Source organism: Chiloscyllium plagiosum, unplaced genomic scaffold (genome assembly GCF_037043375.1).
Source record: "Chiloscyllium plagiosum isolate Xiang-an unplaced genomic scaffold, Cpla_swu_hap1 HiC_scaffold_7, whole genome shotgun sequence".
NCBI lineage: Eukaryota > Metazoa > Chordata > Chondrichthyes > Orectolobiformes > Hemiscylliidae > Chiloscyllium > Chiloscyllium plagiosum.
The window spans coordinates 10,780,247-10,803,865 of NW_028270145.1; the positions used below are offsets into that span (position 1 = coordinate 10,780,247).

At 40.2% G+C, this 23,619-nt stretch overlaps 2 protein-coding genes and 1 long non-coding RNA gene across 6 annotated transcripts in view; 1 reads left to right on the forward strand and 2 right to left on the reverse strand.

The window, feature by feature from the left end:
- The window catches only part of armc8 (armadillo repeat containing 8), a 102,041-nt gene extending 101,317 nt beyond the window's left edge, over positions 1–724 (reverse strand). Inside the window, exon 1 of one of the 2 annotated variants that reach the window (XM_087988697.1) lies at positions 612–724. In XM_087988697.1, the coding sequence (XP_087844823.1) occupies positions 612–620 (9 nt within the window). In that variant the 5' untranslated portion in view covers positions 621–724. Of the gene's footprint in view, positions 1–482; positions 502–611 lie in introns of those variants that run through there. The other variant, XM_087988699.1, reaches the window with a different exon arrangement.
- Positions 467–12,294, forward strand: dbr1 (debranching RNA lariats 1). 3 transcript variants are annotated; one of them, XM_043685512.2, is made up of 9 exons: positions 467–642; positions 4,120–4,446; positions 4,745–4,869; positions 5,473–5,553; positions 5,954–6,039; positions 8,036–8,260; positions 8,749–8,829; positions 9,713–9,858; positions 10,497–12,294. In XM_043685512.2, exons 2-9 carry the CDS (start codon positions 4,250–4,252, stop codon positions 11,182–11,184), a joined length of 1,629 nt encoding a protein of 542 aa, XP_043541447.1. In that variant the 5' UTR covers positions 467–642; positions 4,120–4,249; the 3' UTR covers positions 11,185–12,294. The 3 variants fall into 3 exon arrangements, with proteins under 3 accessions (XP_043541447.1, XP_043541448.1, XP_043541450.1); XM_043685513.2 differs by lacking the exon at positions 467–642 and adding an exon at positions 869–939; XM_043685515.2 differs by lacking the exon at positions 467–642 and adding an exon at positions 991–1,104.
- Positions 5,960–23,619, reverse strand: LOC148149552 (uncharacterized). Its single transcript, XR_015757584.1, has 3 exons — positions 22,946–23,619; positions 9,382–9,562; positions 5,960–6,568 (listed from the first exon to the last, which is right to left on the reverse strand). It is a non-coding gene; the product is annotated as an uncharacterized LOC148149552 (long non-coding RNA).

Here is a 23,619-nt window from a genome sequence, read left to right on the forward strand (position 1 = left end):
CCCGGCCCCGCCTCCACGTCCTGCCGATCACAGCGCCCCCCCCACATTTAACACCCCATCACACATGCCCCGCCCCCCAACTGTCGAACAGGGCTCCCTCCCTCCAGACCGGTCATAGTCACGCCCCCTTCGCACGACCCCACCCCCTCCTGCTGACGAGCACAACCACGACCTCGGCACCAGGCAATGGCCACGTCCACTTCCACCAGACCCCAGACACTGACGACTGGATCCCGAAGCGTTTCACCAATTCACGTCCCCACCTACCAGATTCAGGCCCCACCCAGTCGGCCCTGCCCCCTCCCACCGGATCCTCCGCCACCGCGCTTGCACATCCCTTCCTCTTTAAAAATACCCGGATCCCAGCCCCGCCCCCTCCCTCCAAGCCCGCATCAGCCAGGCCCGGTTACACGTCACTGCGCAGTCGCACAACCGGCGCAGTACTCCCCACACCCGCTCAACAAAAACATACAGTGCCAGACCTTTACACGACAGACTTTTCCCGGTCAAGTGCCTGTTTATTGATTCATTTACGTTGTGTACTTTTCTTCCAAACATACCGTCGCGTTTCACCTTAATCGAAAGTGAGGCTTCCGGTTATTTGCATTTACCTTATCCATTGCCAGCAGATTCGGATGAACTGTAAGTTAAGGCTTTGAGATTACTGAACGAGCTTGTTTTTTTTTGTCTGTTTCGCCGATCGATTTTCGGAAGGATTTTTTTTTGCTGAGTTATTTTCTCTCTCCTTCCAGTGAAAGTGTTGAATGTTGCGTTGCACCCGGTGCTGGGTTTACTTGAATGTAGGGTTAGGGAGGGAGGGGGGTGGATAGGCGCGAGTGGCGCATGCGCGCGGCGCTCACCGGGCGGTTGGTCGCTGTGGCTGATTGAGTGCGATTGACAGCATCCGCCCGTCCGGAGAGAGAGAGAAAGGGAAAGCAGGTAGGAAGCGGCGGACCGAAGATCAGGCTCGAGTCTGACTGTGCCTGCTGCTTGTCGGTGTCGGGTTGAGGGAGGAGCTGGCCTCTCCGTTCCCGCCGCCATCCCTGTCAATGGCGGTGGAGTGGACAGAATAAAGCCCATGGGGTGAGGGGCCCAGCCTCAAAGGTGATGCCCTCAGCGTTCAGGTGGCCCACTTCTATCCCCCCGCCCGCAATCTATTGGAGGGGGGGAACTGAGGAGGTTCTGTGAAAACTGGAGAATGTGTTTTTGGTTTTAAAAACCGAAAAGATTGCTGGGTTTGGTTTCAACTAAGATACTAGTCGTTATTTGGCTCTATATCGAGGAGAAAGTGAGGGCTGCAGATGCTGGAGATCAGAGCCGAAAATGTGTTGCTGGAAAAGCGCAGCAGGTCAGGCAGCATCCAGGGAACAGGAGAATCGACGTTTCGGGCATGAGCCCTTCTTCAGGAACGTCGATTCTCCTGTTCCCTGGATGCTGCCTGACCTGCTGCGCTTTTCCAGCAACACATTTTCAGCATTTAGCTCTATATCTCCTTGTAAATCTCCTGAAAGCTCCCTGATATTTACAGGCCTGAAAATAATTATGCACACATACCGGTGTTTGTCTTGTCACCTGTCTCATTGATTTCTGGTCATAAATCTATGGTTCCGATCATAAATCTGACACGATTTCACAAGTCAGCTGGGCAGTGATGGTATTTTATTGTATTACGTGTCTGTCCACAGAAGTTTTACTAAAGGTATTCCAGAGATGATGAACCCCAGTGACCCTTTTATGTTTTTGAGTGAAATGTTGCTGGTCAATAATTTGAATTGTTTCAAATGTTTTAAAGGATCAAAAATGTTGTACTAATTCCTGCATTTATTGTGTATTTTTTGTTTGGAAAGTAAGGAAAGGAAATTTAATTTCACAGAAAATTCTCCCATCCTGTTTGCTCTAACAATAACCTTAGACCATTGAATGAACCTCAGGGTGCACGATTTTTTCCATCTGCCACTGACTTTTTTTTTCTCCAATAGATTCTCTAGCTTTTAGTCACTCTTGAAAGCCTTTATTAAATTCAACTGATGATTCATCTGGTGTACCTCTGAGGTGGACATAGACAAAAGCTGTTCGCTTAACTCTGTAGGTTATTTGATGCATTGGGTCCTGTGGGTTAGGGATAAATAGTTGGCTAGAGTCCTTGATCTTGATTGAAAGTTTGTATGCATAAGTACCAACGATTAATAATTAGGCTGGATCGTGAATCCCAACTCGGTCAAATTGCAAATATTTGCAGCTGTGATTTACCTGATTACTTGCTATATCTGCATAATATTTGACAGCAATAATTTCCCACGGAATTGCTTATGATCGTGCTGTTAGTGGGGGATGCTGGAGATTTTTAAAAAACAATTGAAAAGAATATATTTGCCTGTATCTCAATTGTTAGAATTTGATCAGAGTTATATCCAGACTTAACATATTTGATAACATCCAAATGATTCATTTCATCTCCGGTTCCTTGTCACGAATAACATGGAGTAACAGTTGGAAATTGCTCACCCAACCATGTTCAAATAGCAGGTTTTGAACGTAAAGCTGGAGTTCTATTGCACTTAATGTTTAATATTAACACTTTTATAGTGGGATTTTCTGGACACAACGGTAAAGTTTTTGCTCAGTTCCTCTAAAGCTTGTTGGATATAATTATTTCTCCACTTTGCATCTTTTGAGGTTTGTGAGTTGACTGTCTGAGTGGGACATAATCCCTTACTTGTGATGATTCCTTGTTATTGGCTGTCAGGAGTTGGTTAGTTAATTTGGCTGAATGGCTGGCTTGTAATGCAGAATGATGCTAACAGCATTCAAAAGTTCAATTTCTGTACTAGCTGAGATCACCGTGAATGTCCCCTTTCTTAACCTTGCTGCAGTGTGATTACCCTCCAGTTAAACGAGAGAGAGAGGGAGGGGACGAGAGAGAGGGGAAAGTGGGCGAGAGAGAAGAGAGGGAGCGGGTGAGAAAGAGAGGGAGGGAGAGAGAGAGAGGAACGGGGACAAGAGAGAGGGAGGCGGACGAGAGAGAGAGGAAAGGGGCGAGAGAGAGTGAGGGAGGGGGTGAGAGAGAGAGAGGGACGGGGAGAGAGGGAGGGGGGCGTGAGAGAGAGAGAGAGGGAGGGGGACAAGAGAGAGAGGGAGGGGACGAGAGAGAGGGGAAAGTGGGCGAGAGAGAGAGAGGGAGCGGGTGAGAGAGAGAGAGAGAAAGGGAGGGGGCGTGAGAGAGAGAGAGGGAGGGGGACGAGAGAGAGAGGGAGGGGGACGAGAGAGAGAGGGAGGGGGACGAGAGAGAGAGGGAGGGGGACGAGAGAGAGAGGGAGGGGGACGAGAGAGAGAGGGAGGGGGACGAGAGAGAGAGGGAGGGGGACGAGAGAGAGGAAATGGGGCGTTCTCTCTCCCTCTAATGGGAGAGCAGCCCTGTAGTCCTCTCGGACTATGGTGACTTTACCTTTATTGTCTGTCAAACAGTCATGTTCATCTTGTGATGAACTACACAAAGTATAATTCTGTTTTAGGCATACTTGTGAGTGACTTGGATTTAGAATCTTAAGCTTGGATCTAAAATACATATAATGAGAATTACTTTAAACTAAATACTGCCATTTGCAGATGCAATTTGTATTATTCAGATTGTCATGCTTTGAAATGTGGTTAAATGAATAAGAACTTAAACTCTTTCAACCAAATTCTTGTTTGATAGGATTAAGTTTTTAGCATCCTTAATTCATTAACTTCTTATTGTTATTTGATACAAAATATAATCAAACTGCATATTGTATTGTTTATGATTTGTAGGATTAGGTATGTTTTGCTATTTTATCATCGTGGTGAGTTATTAAACTGATAGTGATGATTAAAAATGTTTTAATGGTTTGATCAGAATACAGGCCTAATAGGACATTGACAGTTATACATATTTCACTGCCTGAATTTAAGGAGTCATACTTTAACTATCAATTCCATTGTCAAATGGTCTTTGAAAATTCAATTAAATGTACATTTTTTTTTGAGTGTCTGTCTTGACTATTTAACAGCCTGCAAGAAAGAAAACAGCTGTATTTTATGTATATCTGTAAATTTAACTTTAATAATTAATAAATATTGCCCTTTCTTTAATTTCAGAATCTATGGTAGTTTAATTGGGTCAGTACACTGAGACATGAGCGTGTAAATAGGGCCCAGGAAGGGAGATTGCTCCTAAAGGCACCCAGCTCATTGGAACTTGTAGTGCAAGCTATTGCACACTGTTACAATGAAGGTAGCAGTAGAAGGTTGCTGCCATGGTGAACTGGACAAAATCTATGAGAGTATTCAGTTTTTGGAGAAAAAGGACAATGTTAAGGTGGACCTCTTGTTATGCTGTGGAGATTTTCAAGCAGTCAGGAATGAAGCTGACATGATTTGCATGGCTGTACCCGTTAAATACAGACAAATGCAAACTTTCTACAAGTAAGTAGGTGTTCAAGGTTGTTCTTTTTTCATATCTCCTCGTTACTTTGTCCTTTTTTGAAATTAAGCATTCATTTTTGTTTATAATATTGAATCTCACAAATAAGTTATTGTACTCAAATGCTTGCAATATTAAGCATTTGCAATTTTGTTCATAATGTAAAATATCTTCTAAAATTTCCATGTAGAGATTTTTTTACCTAATGAAAAGTACACACCAGTAAATTGTAATTTAACTTTTGTCTCAAGATGAACTATTTATGAACTTAAATGGTATTTATTGAATTGTTACATATAGATACTACTCTGGAGAAAAGAAAGCCCCTATTCTCACGATCTTCATAGGAGGCAATCACGAAGCCTCTAATTACTTACAGGAGTTGCCTTATGGAGGATGGGTGGCACCAAACATTTACTACCTAGGTATTAAACCTCTTCTTACATTTTTATGCAGTAAGTCAGTATGTATTACAATGCCAGGTTTCGAGCTCAATGTGTTATCTGATAACAGAATTAATTTTGATAAAGACATTTGATTATATATTTTATTTGGAAAGATGGAAGCAAGTCTTTCAGAATTAGTAAATCAGTATAAAATCATGTCTCAGTTTTAAAGTTGTCTATTTATCTATTGGTCATGCTGAAAACTTTATAGTCTCGATGTATCTTTGAAATGGTGTTCAATATATATCTTGAAAATAAGATTTAAAATTGGCTGTAAGGAGTTAGTCAGAAATTCAGGGTTATTGTGCATGTGATAAATGGGAAACTGAGGAAGAAAGACAGCAAGGTTTGCGTCATCTAGCATATGACAGGTTATGCAGAATCAATGAGTATAGTTTCTCTTGCCTTATATTTGTAAATGATTCTACTTAGTGAGAAAGAATTTAAATGGTAACACAGCAACAACTTAAGATAATGGCTGAGTTTTTTAAAAATAACATAAGTGCTAGAGAGTGTGGTGGTTTGTTGCATGTAAGTTTATTCAGAATGTGTATGTTAGAGTAACATGTTGTTTCTTTCTAGGGTATGCTGGCGTGGTAAATTATCGTGGCATACGCATCGGAGGGGTCTCTGGTATTTTTAAGCCACATGACTACAAAAAAGGTAACTTAATGTAGCTTAGCCATGTTCAAATTCCCAAGACGTAAATTCCAAATGAAAATTACCATAATTCTGATTTTTCTCAAAACAAATGTCTGAAAGCTCAACTAAAAGTTGAAACTATAGATTCAAAAATAATGTATGTTGTTTGATTTTATTGTTGGGAATATTAATCTAATGAACAAAAAGCAAACTTGATTGAAAATTAATATTTCAGTTCCAAATTTTCAATTCACAGTGTCAATTTTGATTAATATGAGGAAAAAGAATTATGAAGTTTCTTTGAAATATATCCTGAGGAATTATTTCAGTTTGGTGAACATTTTAGGTTTTAGTGGTACATAATAAGGAAAAATTTACACTGAACCTCTATCACCTACCACTTTTCTTTTATGGTTTTCAGGCCATTTTGAATATCCACCATATAATCAGCAGACAATGCGGAGTGCATATCACGTCAGAAATATTGAAGTGTTCAAGTTGAAGCAGGTTAGAAGAATTAGTACTGTCCATTTCATTCTTAGTGCCATGTATTTTGGAGATTTGATCTGGTTGGTTGGTTGGTTACAATGCTTTTCACTTACTCCAAGTTTAACTATTGTGTTTTCTACATTAAACAAATTGTAATAAAGAACAGGAAACATGTAAAGATATGGTCTAAATTGGGATGTCAGTTGATGATTGCAATGTTCAGCGCCAATCACAAATCCTCAGCCATTGAAGCAGTCCATGCCCATAATGCAGTAACACTAATGTTATGTGCCACACGAGTGCCAGACAATGACTATCTTCTCTTGATATTAATGTCACTATCTTTATTGTATCCTCCAATGTCAACATCCTGAGGATTATCATTGGGCAGAAATTTAAATACACAAGTCAGATAAATAACATGGCTGTAAGAGCACATCAAAAGTTGAATTCTGTGCTGAGTAGCTTCCCTTCTGATTCTCCAAAGGCTGCCTGCTGTCTACAGCACACACAGCGGGAGTGTAATGGAATAGGTGTTTCAACAACCCTGTAAGCGCAACGTGATCTAAGTTAAAGCAGCCTATTTGATCAACATTTTGTCCATCATTAAAAAGCTACACTCCCTTTACCTCTGTTACGTAGTCATAACTGTATGATACAATACACTATGCACTACAGTAACTCACCAAGCCATATTTGATGGGAAGTACCTTTCAATCCAGGACTTATCTTCAAAACCACCATCCCCCATCATCACATGAAGTGAGCCTGCTCAAATAGTAAAGCTAAATCCTTCTTGTAGATAATGGCTTTTGTTGGAGGAACAGCTTATGACCCTTATTGATTCTGATATAATTGAGGAATAAATTATCCTGGATATGCTGTTAGAAGCCATTTCTTTATCTTAAGGATCAATAGATGAAAGTGTTCTATTCACCCTCTACAGCTAGAGTTAATTTGTTTGGAAGATTATTTAATGACAGAATTAAAACAGCAAAAGTCAAAGTTGTGTATTTTACGTCAAGTCTGCTTTGGCATTCAACACGATCATGATTGATCAAACACTTCAAACCTTTCACCCACGTTCTCCACATAACCCTTTATTCCATCGATAACCAAACATTTATTCATCTTTACTTTAAATATATTCAAAGATTAAGCTTCCCCAGCACTTTGAGATAAAGAATTCCAATGTTTCATAACTCTCATCTCAGTCTAAATGCCGTATTTTTAAGTTGTACCCCCAGCTTTAGGCTCCCCAATCAGGGGATGCACATTGCATCTCCCCTATCTATCATAGTATTTTGTAGGTTTCGATGAGATCACCCCTCATTCTTTGATAGTCCAGAGAGTATAGGCCAATGCTGTCTAATCTCTTTAAATGTCAGACCTCTCATCCTGGGAGAAGTTTGTTCCAAATCCTTCTATGGTGGTAATATCTTATGAGATAGAGACAAAAACTGAGTTCAATATTCCAGGTGCAGTCTAACCAGCGACTTGACAATTGAAGCAAGACCTCATCTTTAATCCCCTTGCAATAAAGGCTAACATTCCATTAGCCTTTTCTGATAGGTTGCTGTACCTGCATAATAGCATTCAATGACTTATTGACAGGGATGGCCAAGTCTTTTACACATCATAGCTTTCTGACCTGTCACCATTTTAAAAAATACTGTGCACATCTGTTCTTCCTCTGACTTGATAACCTCACATTTTTCCACATTATATTATCTGCTATTTCATACCCAAATCACTTAACTTTTCCAAATCCTCATAAAAACATTTAATCCTTGTAACACACAGTTCTGCTTAACTTTGTATCATCCGCAAACTTGGAATTACATTTCATCCCCACATTCAATCATTGTTGTATATTGTGAACAACTGAGGACCCAAGTACTGTAGTGGCAGTTGCTGGCCTATTTAACTAAAAGCAATGCATCTAACACGTTGTAGTCAATGGTTTTCTTCAAGTACTTGATCATTATTATTCCTTTTTATTCTTTATTTTCAGTTAAAACAACATATGGACATCTTCCTGTCACATGATTGGCCACAAGGTATCTATCACTATGGTAACAAAAAACAACTGCTTAAGAAAAAAGCTTTCCTCCGCCCAGAAGTTGAATCTAATACCTTGGGCAGTCCTGCAGCCACAGAGCTTCTGCAGCACCTCAAACCTTCTTATTGGTTTGCAGCACATCTACATGTGAAGTTTGCAGCTTTAATGCAGCATCCGGTAAGATGAGAATGGAAGAAAAGCAAACTTGCATCTTTACTTTGTATTTTACTTGCATTTTATAGAAATTAATTATACTTGAGTAATTTGTAGTTCACCTATTTCTAACAATATTTTTACAGAAACTTCTATCATGAGTGAACCAGGTATGTTTTGTTTATAATGTCAATCTGAGAAGAAAGCTCGCTGATCTGACTCTTGTGATTCTAGGTCACAAGTGCATTTGTTTCCTAGTTTCCCTCTGAAATGTCCTGGCAAGACACTACTAACAATTCAAGACTGTAGCCTACAACGGCCACATCAGGACAACCAGGAATGGAGAACTAATGGCAGTCTTGTCAATATCACTTACATTCAGAGAATTAAATTTTTAATTATTATTTGGGCTAAGACTCTGATGAATGAAGAAATTATGTTAGTTACAAGTGTATTTTTACCCAAGTTAACATTTAGCAGGTTTATTCAAATTGTTTTCTATTTTCTTCCAGAAATGTGATGGTGAGCAGCTACCTAAAGCAACAAAATTTTTAGCTCTGGATAAATGTCTACCTCACAGAGACTTTCTGCAGGTATTAAAAGTTACTGATATCGTTTTGATTAAAAATATATATAAATAAATACTCATACTATTTTCTACCTAAAAACAGGTCATTCTACTAGAACGCATGTTTCATTCACACAAATTTGCTATAATGCAATTAACGAATTGAGGACACTATTTCGATAGCACAAACTTTTAAAACTTGTGTTGGCTGGAACACAAATTATCACCCACAGTTTAAGCACCGTTTCTAAAGCACGATTTTTTTTAACAGTCGTCGCACAAGAATGCAACCATCATAGAAGAACAATCTATAGTAAATTCACATGTTTGTTAATGTGTCATTCAGTGATATATCTGAGAGAAAATACAGTGGTTATCAAAGTAAATTGGGTTTGCAGAACAATTGAATATAGTATATTCATGTCGACATACACTGAAGTATCTGGAATTCCCTTCTGGAATCTTGTATGCAGGTTGCATGACAATTCGAGATGCTTGGGATAATGGAAACTTATCTGGTGTCATTATTGGAAGGGAATAATGGGTCAGGAGCTACTAAAGCTAGTTCAAGGCTTACCTTATCAATAAAGGCAGAATCACCCAACACAGCCTGACATACTGATCCTGGCTGCTCATTTCTAAAACGCACGTTCATCTTTTGGTAGTGACCACTCAAGTTCTTCCAGCCACCCCTAGTATTTTTCAAGCAACTGACAGATTCAGCAAACCAGCATCCCCATTCCCTGTCACGCTGGACACTATAGGAATAAAAATATCAATTTTAGATCATTTTCTTTAATTGTTTTGCCTCTTAACATTCTACATATATCTAACTGTACCATAGCTTACAGTTTTGCTGAATTTAATTTGCATTTTTAATCCTGTTTTCTCTCCCCTTCTGACTGTAGATTGTTGAAATAGAACATGACCCAAATGCTTCTGAACATTTAGAGTATGATTCCGAATGGCTGGCCATTCTAAAAGCAACAAATGATTTAATTAATGTTACACCTAAATCATGGAACATGCCAGAAAATAACAGTCTCTATGCAAAGTAAGTCTAACCTAGTTATATTGAATTGTGCATTGTTTTACAATAAGCTGAATATTTTGGAAAAACTAGATATGAAAACTACAGATTTAAAACTGAAAATGCATGTTTCATTGCATGCTAGAATAAAGTATTTTATCATATTGTGCAAAAGCAAAGAAGTTGTGTTGAACCTTTGAAACATTTGTTTCGTCTCCACGAGAATATTATATCTGTTCTAAGCCCCACACTTAAAGGTTGATAAAGGCTTTAGAGAGGGTGCAGGAGAGATTCACAATAATTTCGATGAGGAGACTCTATTCTTGTGATCTGTATGTCCTTGCTTACTATGATCTGCCTGTATTGCTCGCAAACAAAGCTTTTCACTGTACTTAAGTACATGTGACAATAAATCAAATCAAATCAGCTAGAAGGATGGGTTGGAGAAGCTGGGGTTATTCTAAAAGAGAATGTTGAGAGAAGATCTAATAGAAATGCTCAAAATAATGAGAACTATAGGCACACTGAATTAAAGGCTGTCAATAGAAAAGATTTTATGCTGTATATTAGGATCTGAAATACCTAATGCTATGATTCTGTTATTCTGGTATTTTCTTGTGTTATCTATAAACCATTATAGTGATCATTTCTCTTTAATGCAGGTGGGACTATAGTGTGTCTGAAGATGACATTAAAGAACTATTGGAAGAGCAAGCTAATAACCTCCAGATCCCCTGTAACTTTAGCCAGGTAGCACCTGTCTATGATCCAGCACATCCACAGAGATCTAGAGAACCTGTCCATGTGATTAATCCACAGACAACTGAGTTCTGTGCCACCTTTGGCCTCACAGATCTGAATGCCAAGGTGAAACAGATGGAAAGTGAGGGTCTGATGGAGGAAGAGGATGAAATGGATGGTGCAGATAACCCAGAGGAGCCCAGTTTTTATACTACAGACACTTCTGGACTTTCCTCCTCTATAAATCCAGATGAAATCACACTTGATGATGATGACGACGATGATGATAATGGGGAGCTGAGTGCACATAGCATAGAACCATTGCCAGATAATCCCTTTACAGACTCGTCAGCGAATTTCTCTGATGTGAGAGATCTCCCTGATTCTATGGTTGTATCATCTGATGAGACACAAGACTCTGCAAATGAGGAATTGGACAAGTCTGGAGACAGCAGCATGACTGAGGGAGAAGGAAAGACAACACGCACAAAGGCTGTGAAACGAATTAGCAACGAGCATGAGAATGGAAGCAGTGGAATAAAATTAATTAAGAGGCGCAACCAGAGCATCTATCATACACAGGGTAATGAGAATGAAGATATTGAATGATTATAAATATTAACGGGATATTGAACTTCAGGAGAAGCTGTAGCTTCTGTGCACAATTGAGTTTTTAAGATTGTATTTCAAGTCATTGCTAGCAAACAACATTAGTTTCCTGTTTTAAAAGCTGGACTTAACTCAGCAAACTTTATATCCCGAATGGATATGTTATAGTGTTGAAACACACTTAATAAATGTATTTTTACATCATGAATAAATTTTCTGCATATATTGGTTCTCAAGACTTGGTCCAGGTAATGAATAGTGAAATAGCTAAATCATTTGTGTTTGTGTGACACATGATACCCTTTAAAAATGCTGAGTTGATGATCCATGTCACCCTCATTCTGAGGTCCTCACCATCATACATTCTAGCCTTTAGTCAATTTGATTCACTCCCTGTGAGATCAAGAAACAGCTAGAGGTCTATGGGCCCTGACGACATTCCAGCAATAGTACAGAAGACTTGTGCTTTTACTCACCACACCCTCTAGCCAGGCTATTCCAGTACAGCAACTACACTGGAATTTATCTGGAAAATTGTCCACAAAAGACTGGCCAATCAGACTGATGAACATTGTCATTGGCAGTGCTATCAACAATAAGCTGCTCATTGACACTCAGTTTGGGTTCTGTCAACCTCTGACTTCGTTAGTGTGTGATGGTACTTTCCATTTGCATGGATGAGTGCAGCTTCAAGATTGCTCAAGCTCAACATCATCCAGGACAAAAGTGATTTTCCACCATCTCTTTCCTCCCACCCTCACCTCCATTGACAGTCAGTCAGTTTTGCTATTTTTAAGTTCACTTCTGATTTCTTAGTTTTGTTCATTATTATGGACACGAAATTACAGCATTTTCAAAAAGATTCCCCTTTATTCCAGAGTGATTAGGAGTAGATAGTTTCAGCTGATTGGAAATTGAGAGGCACTCCTGAACTGAGAGGAGATGATCCAACTTCAAAAAGACCAGAGAATAAATCCAGCACTGGATTGCAGTACACAACTCCGTGTCACGTCATAATTGAATCTGATCATAGTTACTGTCTTGTAATGAGGCCTTGCTACAAAGTATTCATGATGCATTTTTTTAAAAATAAAGTTATACTTTACTATTGCTTGTGAGAGACAATGTTCGATTAAAATGCAAATACCATTCATCTCTGAATTCAGAACACAATTACTACTTCAGACCATAGATCACAAAACATTGGAGCAGAATTAGGCCATTTGGTCCATCCTGTGCACTCTGACATTCGATCACAGCTGAGATGTTTCTCCACCTCATTCACCAGTCTTCTACCTGTAACTGTTGATCCTTTTACTAAACAAGAACCTATCTCTGCCTTAAAGACCCTCAAAGACTTGAGTTTAATAGATTCTCCGCCCTCTGGCTGAACAAATTCATCCTCCTCTCCGGGTTGCCCCCTCACTCTTTGCCTCTCTCACTAGTGGAAACATCTCCATCTTCACTCTATCAAGGCCTCTCAGTATTTAGGTTTCACCATACCCCATTGAGCACAGAACCAGAATCCTCAAACACTCATGACATCCTTCAACGTGGGTCCAATACTGATTACAATATTCCAGACTCTTTATACAGTTTCAATACTACATTCTGCTCATATTTTAGTCCTCTCAAAATTAAACATTACATTTGCCTTCCTCCCTGCCAATGGAGCCTGCATGTTAACCTTTAGAGAATCCTGAACTAGAACTCCCAAGCACTTTTGTGGTTTCAGTTTTCACTTAGAAAATAGTCTACACCTCTATTCTTCCTACCAAAGTGCATAACCTCACACTTTCCTATGTTATTACTTCTTTGCCCACTCTTCGAGCCTGTCCAAGTCTTCTGCTGCCTCTCTGCTTTCTCAACACCACTTGTCCCTCCACCTATCTTTGTGTCACCCGCAAACCTGGCAGCAAGACCCCAGTTCCTTCAGCAGTAAGTTGTTGGTTTGTAATCAACAAATTATGCCCAATCGGTTAATTTCTGGTCCATTTATCAAGGAACTTATTGATTGTGTCCACTGATGAGCACAAAACCATGGCAAACAAAGAGTTAATTTAAGACTTTGAGCTCTGAAGAAAAATCTCACTAGCAAGGTGTTAATCCAAAACACCTTGTATGTGACTTTCTAACCACAAGGAAGAGATTAATTTATAAAACATATCCAATTGTCTAATGTGATCAGTGAATGAGATTCCAAACACAATCTGGACTCTTCAAATGGGTCGTACTCGCCTAAACTGTTAAATTTGCCTACTTTCATCACAACTTGTTCTTCTTGACCAACTCTCAACAGTCATACATTTTTTTTAAATGGGCCTTTAAATCAAAATAACGTGCCACCTCTTTCACAATAATTAGCTTTCTCAATTCATTCCAATATATGTCTAACACACTAAGGGAATAAATGCTGTTTAAAATCAAAACTAATGTGGTGAAAAACTTAATATTGCATGTGAACAAATTTCAGTAATTGGTCAACAGCTTGAAATGCTGACTGTTCCTCTTTCCATTGATGCTGCCAGACATCTTGTTTTTATTTCAGATTTCCTGTATCAGCAGCATTTTGATTTAGAGTTTAGTATGTGTTATTCCTCCATATCTCTATGCTGTGCTCTATGATCATAAAGTTGTAACAACCGCCTTCCTATTATGTGCACAAACATATACAGAATGTCTTTGCAAATGATTTAACTAACTTAAAAATCATAGGCAACAATGTAAAATGCAATGAATGAGCTAGTGACTTAAGTATGTTTTGGATTAATGAAACAGTATATGCCTTATTCTTTGCTCCTCAGTTAAAACATCAACAGAATCTGTATACAATGCTGAAACTTTAGAACACGTTTGCATCTCTTTTTCAATTTACAATATTCCAGTCAATGAGTGGTACAAGACCTAGCTCATCACTTTTCAGGGCGATGTGCCTCATACTAACCTCAACAGTGGGACTGGTGATCTTGCAAACCACTCTACTTCTCTAGTTGAGTGAACTTTTCAAACTAAAAGGGCAAAATGTGGGGAAAATGCAACAGAGGAAGGAATTAATGTGAGAAATTACAGCAAGGGATGTAGAATGCAAATTGACGAGCAAAGCAGCAGATACAACTTAAAGAGGTTTATAAAATCATAAAGGGGCATAGATAAGGTGAATTACAAATGTATTTTCCCGAAGGTGGGAAGTTCAAAACTTTTAAAGGTGAGAGAAGAGAGATTTAGAAAGACATGAGGGGCAAACTTAGAGAGTGGTTCATGTGTGGAATGAACTGCTAGAAAAGTGTTGAATGCAGGTACAGTTACAACATTTAAGAGACATTCGGATAAGTACATAAATAGTAAAGATGTGGAGGGATATGGGCCAAGTGCAAGCAGACGGCATTGGTTTAGTTTGGGAATGTGTTTGGCATGGAATACTTGGACCGAAGGGTATGTTTCCATTCTACAGCTAAACTTAAGGCACTGTATTTGAATACAGTTCAAAATAAAACAGGTGAATTAGTTGTTGAAATTGAGATTAAATAAGTATGACCTGTGGCCATAATTGAGATGTGGCTGTAGATTGGGACCTGAATTATGAAGAATATTGACATCTAAGAAAGAGAGCAAGTTAGGAAAGTGTATAATGGCCCTTAACCATATGGTAGAAAAGAGTATAAAGGAAGAAATAATGGGAACTTGTCAAAACGGTACAGCAATTATCATGCAGAATTTTAACTTACATATAAGACTAGAAAAATCAGATAGGAAAATTTAGAGGAGGAATTCATTGATTGTTTTGGGGACAATTTCTTAGTTGAAACTTTATTGCTGGAACAGCACAGCAGGTCAGGCAGCATCCAGGGAACAGGAGATTCGACGTTTCGGGCACAGGCCCTTCTTCAGGAATGAGCAGAGAGTGTTCAGCAGGAGAAGATAAAAGGTAGGGAGGAGGGACTTGGAGGAGGGGCGTTGGAAATGTGATAGGTGGAAAGAGGTCAAGGTGAGGGTGATAGGTCGGAGTAGGATGGAGGCGGAGAGGTCAAGAAGAAGACTGCAGGTCAGGAAGGCGGTACCGGGCTGGAGGGATCCGGCTGAGACAAGGTGGGGGGAGGGGGGATGAAGAAACTGGTGAAGTCCAAGTTCATCCCCTGCGGTTGGAGGATTCCCAGTCGGAAGATAAGACGCTCCTCCTCCGACCGTCGGGTTGTTGTGGTTTGGCGGTGGATGAGCCCAATGACCTGCATATCCTCGGTGGAGTGGGAAGGGGAGTTGAAATGCTGTGCTACAGGTTGGTTGGGTTGGTTCGTCCGGGTGGCCCAGAGGTGCTCTCTGAATCGCTCCGCAAGTAGGCGGCCTGTCTCCCCAATTCTTAGACCAGTATGTTATGGCACTTGAGAACATGCAATAGAAGATCTGGTTTGACCGAGGAGGTAGGTTAATTACCTCAGTGAAAATAACCTTGAATAGCAGTGACCATAACATGACTTGAATTTTACATACAGTTGGAGAGAGAGAGAGAGAAGTGTGTATCCAGGACTAGTTTTTTTGCATTTAAACAAGGGTAATCATGAGGGCATGAAATCAGAGTTAGTGGAAGTGAACTGGCAATTCAAGGGATAAGTCAATAGGAGATGTAGTGGCAAAGTTATGGGGATATTCCAGAAAGTGCAGAATAGATACTTTACATTCCAGTAAATAAGAATTTTAAGGGACCGACCCACCATCCCTGGTTAATTAAAGTCAAAGATAATATCAAACTCTGAGACATATAATTGTACAAGGATAAGTGGTAGGTCAGAAGATTAACATTTAAAAATTGCAAAAAATTACTAAAGGATTAAGGAGAGAAAAATTAACTTTGAGAAAGTTGGGCAAAATTTAAAAGCGAGATAGGAAAGTTTCTTCAGATGTTTAAAACAGTTAAAGTAAGTGCTCGTCTGATTTATTTTAAAAGGAGTCTGGAGAATTAGTAATGGAAGGTACAGAGATGGCAATTGAATTGAACAGATATTTGTGCTGGTCTTCATTAGAGAAGATACAAGCCCAGAACTAGCCATAAATCAGGAATTGAAAGGAATGGAGGAAATAAAAAAGGAAGGCAATTACCAGGCAAGTAGTACTGCTTAAATTGTTGGAATTGTGAGTTGATAAGTTCAAGGTCCTGATGGATTTCATTCTAGTATCTTAAAAGAAGTAAAGTGAGATAGTTAAAGTGAGATTCATTCAATTCCAGAAATGTTACTTTAGATTGGAAAATAATGTAACTCCTTTATTCAAAAAGGGAAAAAGCCAGGAAGCAGGAAACTACAGGCCAGTTACCTTAACATCTATCATAGGGAAAATGTTATAATCTATAATTAAAGAAGATAAAGCAAGCCACTCAAATCACGTAGAGACAACATGGTTTTGTCAAAAGGAAATCATAATTAACTAGTTAATTGGAGTTCTTTGTAGAAGTAACTTGTGTAATAGATAAAGGGAGAACGAGGGGATGTATAGTACTTAGACTTTCAGAAGGCACTTGATAAGATGTCATATCAAAGGTTATTGTGGAAAATTAAAACTCAAACTATAGGGCTAACATAGCACAGAGAGAAGAGCAGAGAGTTGGAATAAGTAGGTCTTTTTCAGGCTGATATGAGTGGTATATTGCAGCAGTCAGCACTGGGCATCAACTCTACAAAACTATTTGGATGAAGGAACTGATAACATAAAGGTAGGTAGGAAAGTGAGTTGTGAAGTGGACGTAAGGAACCTACAATGGGTTATGGATTGTTTAAGTGAGTGGGCAAAAATCTGACAAATGGAGTACAATGTGGGAATGTGTGAAATTGTCAATCGGCAGAAAGAATAAAAAAGAAAATTATCTGATTGGTTAGAGGGTGAAGAGCCCTGAGATGCAAAGAGATCTGGGTGTCCTCGTTCATGAATCACTTGGTTAGTACACAGGACAGCAAGTAACCGGGAAATGTAATAGAAAGTTATGTATTAATGCAAGGGGAATTGAATGTAAGAGAAAGGAAGTTATACTTCAATTGTACCAGACATTTGTGAGACAGCATCTGGACTACTGTGTACAGTACTAGATTATACTTAAAAGAGGATGTTAATGCATTTGAAGCTGTTCAGAGAGGTTTACTCAGCTAATATTAGAATGTGTGGATTACCTGACAAGGAAAGGCTGGACAGGCTAGGCCTTTGTCCTCTACAGTTTAAAACAACAGTAGCGATTTAATTGAAACTTATAAGATGAGGGGACTCGACAGGGTGGGTATCAAAAGGATGTTTCTCTTGTGAGAGAATCAAGAATTAGGGTCATAATTCAAAAATAATAGGTTGCCCACTTAAGACAGAGATGAGGAAACTTTTTTTGTGTTGTGAATCTTAGGAATTCCTTTCCTCAAAGGGCACTAGATGCAGAACCTTTAAATATTTTCAAGGCAGAGGTAGACATATTCTTGATCACCAAGGGGATGAAAGATTATCCAGGGGGGACGCAGGAATGTAGAGTTGAGGTTAAAATCAAATCAGCTATGGCCTTATTGAATGGCAGGCCAAGCTCAAAGGGCCAAGTGGGTAACTCTTTTAGAACATATAGAACATTACAGCTCAGTACAGGCCCTTCGACCCTCAATGTTTCGCCAACCAGTCATACCAATCTGAAGCCCATCTAGCCTACACTATTCCATGTACGTCCATATGTTTGTCCAATGACGACTTAAATGCACTTAAAGTTGGCGAATCTACGACCATTGAAGGCAAAGCATTCCATACCCTTACTACTCACTGAGCAAAGAAACCACCTCTGACATCTGTCCTATATCCGTCACCCCTCAATTTAAAGCTATGCCCTCTCGTGCTTGCCGTCACCATACTTGGAAAAAGGCTCTCCCTTCCCACCCGATCTAACCCTCTGATTATCTTATATGTCTCTATTATCTCAACCTTCTTCTCTCCAACGAAAACAGCCTCAAGTCCCTCAGCCTTCCCTCATAAGACCTCCTCTCCATACCAGGCAACATCCTAGTAAATCTCCTCTGCACCCTTTCCAAAGCTTCCACATCCTTCTTACAATGTGGTGACCAGAATTGTAGACGATACTCCAAGTGCAGCTGCAGCAGAGTTTTGTATAGCTGTAGCATAACCTCATGGTTCCAGGACTCGATCCCTCTATTAATAAAAGCTAAAACACTGTATGCCTTCTTAACAACCCTGTCAACCTGGGTGGCAACTTTCAAGGATCTGTGTACATGGACACCGAGATCTCTCTGCTCATCGACACTACCAAGAATCTTACCATTAGCCCAGTACTTTGCATTCTGGTTACTCCAACCAAAGTGAATCACCTCACTTTTCCGCACTAAACTCCATTTGCTACCTCTCAGCCCAGCTCTGCAGCTTATCTATGTCTCTCTGTAACCTACAACATCCTTCGTCACTATCCACAACTCCACTGACCTTAGTGTCGTCTCGAATTTACTAACCCACCCTTCTATGCCCTCATCCAGGTCATTTATAAAAATGACGAACAGCAGTGGACCCAACACCGACCCTTGCCGTACACCACTAGTAACTGGACTCCAGGATGAATATTTCCCATCAACCACCACTCTCTGTCTTCTTTCAGCAAACCAATTACTGATCCAAACTGCTATATCTCCCACAATCCCATTCTTCCACATTTTGTACAATAGCCTACTGTGGGGAACCTTATCAAACGCTTTGCTGAAATCCATATACACCACATCAACTGGTTTACTTTCATCTACCTGTTTGGTCACCTTCTCAAAGAATTCAATAAGGTTTGTGATGCACGACCTATCCTTCACAAAACCGTGCTGACTATCCCTAATCAAATTATTATTTTCTAGATGATTATAAATCCTATCTCTTATAACCTTTTCCAACACTTTACCAACAACTGAAGTAAGGCTCACTGGTCTATAATTACCAGGGTTGTCTCTACTCCCCTTCTTGAACAGGGGAACCACATTCGCGATCCTCCAGTCTTCTGGCACTATTCCTGTAGACAATGACGATTTAAAAATCAATGTCAAAGGCTCAGCAATCTCCTCCCTGGCTTCCCAGAAGATCCTAGGATAAATCCCATCCGGCCAAGGGGACTTATCTATTTTCACACTGCAGGATTTCTAATACCTCTTCCTTGTGAACCTCAATTCCACCTAGTCTAGTAGCCTGTATCTCAGTATTCTCGACAACATTGTCATTTTCTAGAGTTGAAAATGAATACTGTTGAAAAATATTCATTTAGTGCTTCCTCTATATCCTCTGATTCCACACACAACTTCCCACTACTATCCTTGATTGGCCCTAATCTTACTCGTCTTTCTTTTATTCCTTAAATACCTATAGAAAGCCTTAGGGTTTACCCTGATCCTATCCACCAACAACTTCTCATGTCTCCTCCTGGATCTTCTGAGCTCTCTATTTAGGTCTTTCCTGGCTACCTTGTAATCCTCAAGCGCCCTGAGCCTTCACATCTCATCCTAACATCAGCCTTCTTCTTCCTCTTGAAAAGAGATTCCACTTCCTTTGTAAACCACGGCTCCTGCACTCTACAGCTTCCTCCCTGCCTGACAGGTACATACTTATCTAGGACACTTAGGAGCTTTTCCTTGAATAACCTCCACATTTCTAATGTGCCCATCCCCTGCAGTTTCCTTCCCCATCCTATGCTTCCTAAATCTTGCCTAATTGCATCGTAATTGCCTTTCCCCCAGCTGTAACTCTTGCCCAGTGGTATACACCTATCCCTTTCTATCACTAAAGTAAACATAACAGAATTGTGATGGCTATCACCAAAGTGCTCACCTACTTCCAAGTCTAACACCTGGCCGGGCTCATTACCCAGTACCAAATCTAATGTGGCTTCACCCCTTGTTGGCCTGTCTACAAACAGTGTCAGGAAGCCCTCCTGCACACACTGGACAAAAACTGACCCATCTATAGTACTCATACTATAGTGTTCCCAGTCAATATTTGGAAAGTTGAAGTCCCCCATGACAATTATCCTGTCTCTCTCACTCCTATCGAGAATCATCTTTGCTATCCTTTCTACATCTCTGGAACAATTCGGAGGCCTATAGAAAACTCCCAACAGGGTGACCTCTCCTTTCCTGTTTCTAACCTCAGCCCATACTACCTCAGTTGACGAGTCCCCTAACATCCTTTCTGCAACTGCAATACTGTCCTTGACCAACAATGCTACACCTCCCCCTCTTTTACCATCTTCTCTGTTCTTACTGAAACATCTAAATCCTGGAACCTGCAACAACCATTCCTGTCCCTGCTCTATCCATGTCTCCGAAATGGCCACAACATCGAAGTCCCAGGTACCAACCCATGCTGCAAGTTCATCCACCTTATTCCGGATGTTCCTTGCATTGAAGTAGACACATTTCAAACCAACTTCTTGCTTGCCAGTGCCATCTTGTGTCCCTGAAACTTGATTTTGGACCTCCCTACTCTCAACCTTTTCTATACTCGAACTACAATTTTGGTTTCCACCCCCCGCTGGATTAGTTTAAATCCACCCCAATAGCCTTAGCGAATTTCTCCCCCAGGATATTGGTACCCCTCTGATTCAGATAAAGACCATCCTGCTTGTAGAGGTCCCACCTACACCAGAAAGAGCCCTAATTATCCAAGAATCCAAAACCCTCCCTCCTGCACCATCCCTGTAGCCACATGTTCAACCCCTCTCTCTCCCTATTCCTCGCCTCACTAGTACGTGGCACGGGCAACAAACCAGAGACAACTCTGTTCATTCTAGCTCTAAGCTTCCATCCTAGCTCCCTGAATTTCTGCCTTAAATCCTCATCTCTCTTCCTACCTATGTCGTTGGTGCCTATGTGGACCATGACTTGGGGCTGCTCCCCCTCCCCCTTAAGGATCCCAAAAACACGATCAGAGACATCACGAACCCTGGCACCTGGGAGGCAACACACCAACCATGAGTCTCTCTCGTCCCCACAGAACCTCCTATCTGTCCCCCTAACTATGGAGTCCCCAATGACTACTGCTCTGCTCCTCTTCCCCCTTCCCTTCTGAGCAGCAGGGACAGACCCTGTGCCAGAGCCCTGTGCTCCACTGCTTTCCCCTGGTAAGTCCCCCACCCCAACAGTATCCAAAATGGTATTCTTATTGTTGAGGGGAATGGCCACAGGGGATCCCTGCACTGCCTGCCGGTTCCCTTTCCGTCCCCTGACTGTAACCCATCTGCCTTTTTCTTGTACCGGAGGAGTGACTACCTCCCTGTAACTCCTCTCAATAACCCCCTCTGCCTCCCGAATGATCTGACGTTCATCCAGCTCCACACAACCACACAAATATATGACTTCCCAGAAGTCCTTCGCTCCTCCCTCGCACCTCTCAGCAAATGGAGGTCCAACTTGCAAGCTAAGTCCCTTTTAATGCGGGAAAACTCACCCTTCCCGACAGCCCTCGCTTCACCACTCCTTCTCTCCTTGCCGCCTGTTCTCCTCGACTACCTTGTTCTTTACTCATATGTTGGTATGCTAATTTTCTATCAAAGTCCCTAAATTTTGGACCATAACCCCCTTCCTCCTACTGTTGTTGGTGTCAACACAGGCCACAACTTCTACTTGTTTACCCTCTTCCAAAAGAATGTTCTGCAGCCCTTCTGTGACTTTCTTGTCCCAATGACAACAGTGACTGCACTTAAAAATTCTTTAAGGCGGCTAGTGGTCATGAAAGTTGTGACACAAATGCCAGTCTTTTTTATTCCCATTTTTTGGGGGGCTGGGGGACGTGGGGAAATGCTGCAGCACCTCAAGTCTGTGCTTGTTAGAACATAATACAATTTTTAAAATGACAGATTAGGTTGCAGAGTCTCACACTGCGTATTTTACCTGCATTTTATATTACTGGTATGACTATCTTTTTATGAAACAAAGGGAGAAACAGTAAAATAAAAGTTGGACAGCGAGTTTGAAATGTAGCATGAGATTTTTCCAGAACAGTATGCATCTAAACAGCTTAACAAGTGCAAAAGATTAAGGTATGTCAACCATAAATTATATCTAATACAAATTGATTTTGTGCTGTTTTGAAGTTAAGTCTCACCCACAAAATTAGCCATGCTTCCAAATTAATTGCATCAGTGATTTCCACAAGTTAAATTTGTTTGTAAACCTTCAAGACAACTTTCAAAGCCCTCTTTTTAAAGCGCAGGAACACTAATGTAAAATATTTAGGAATTTGCTGCCAAACAATATTTTATATAGCAATATTTAAACAAAATTGAAGCAAATATGCAGTTTACCAGTCTCCTTTATAAAATTTTAAACATTAAAAGATCTCATTTACAAAGGAACACCATGTAACTCAAATGCTGGAGAAAATGCTCACCCCTTGTGATAAACCCATTTTCAGCTGTATGCATAAAACTAGATACACCTAAAAACGTCAACCAACTTGTTAGTTCCAGAGAAAATAATTATAGTACATGGACAGATTTTGCTGTTCGTAAGTTTTTAAATATGATTATGCAAATGAGCTTGAACATAAATTTGAAATAGAAGATCTAGTTGCAAACCTAGTACAACTTCCTGGGCAAATTCTATTTGGACTGACAATTGCATCAGAAGCAGAAACAATTGTACAGTATTTAGAATACTTTCGTTATATTATATAGCTGTCACTTTAATATAGTTTAGAATCCTCAAACTCTACTTTGAACAAACTTGGACAGTGCATGAATAAACAAAATACGGTAATTAAGAAAACAATTCACCATTTCCTTAAGAACCATCCCTTTGGTTCAATACCTGAAGAATGATTCTTGCGTTTTCTTTCCCTCGAATCAAAAGAGAACACCATTTTGACAAATGCTTGCAGAATTCAGAAGAGAGATATCAGTTAAAATGGAACTATGAAGGGTGGACGATATTGAAGGATGCAGTGGCCAACTGTACTAAAGTCCAAACAGATGCTCCGGAGAATGAGGAACAATCTGGCACTTTTTAATGTGTCATCACTGGCGACTTCAGCACAGTGCTGTCGGGCTGCAGCGATTTAAACAGGAAGTGAATTGGGAGAAATTTGCATCTGTAAAGACGATGTCATTCATTCATTCCGTTATGAAAAAACGACTCCACGCGAGTGTACCAGTTTCTCAATGGTTCAAGCAGCCAAACATCCACACTTAGCTATATTATCTTCTAGGACTGAATAACTAATCCTCGACCACTGCTGCTTCAATGTGAAGTTACTTTTGTTTGCCATGAAATGAGTGCAAGTACCAAAAGCAACAATATTGTTGGCTCGAGGCAAATTGCCTCCTCACACCGAGCTTTTCTACAGGTTCAATACAACGCCCAATCCTGTTTCCAACAAATGAACTTACTAACGCAAAGGCAGTTAGTAATTCTGACAGTTTACATTCTGTGATATTGCAGGAAATATTCA

Excerpts from the sequence above, each read along its gene's own strand:
- dbr1 (XM_043685512.2), top strand. The coding sequence starts at position 4,250 with ATGAAGGTAGCAGTAGAAGGTTGCTGCCATGGTGAACTGGACAAAATC. Across the intron at positions 4,447-4,744 it reads CAAATGCAAACTTTCTACAA|ATACTACTCTGGAGAAAAGA; the intron begins GTAAGTAGGTGT and ends TGTTACATATAG. Across the intron at positions 8,261-8,748 it reads CAGCTTTAATGCAGCATCCG|AAATGTGATGGTGAGCAGCT; the intron begins GTAAGATGAGAA and ends ATTTTCTTCCAG.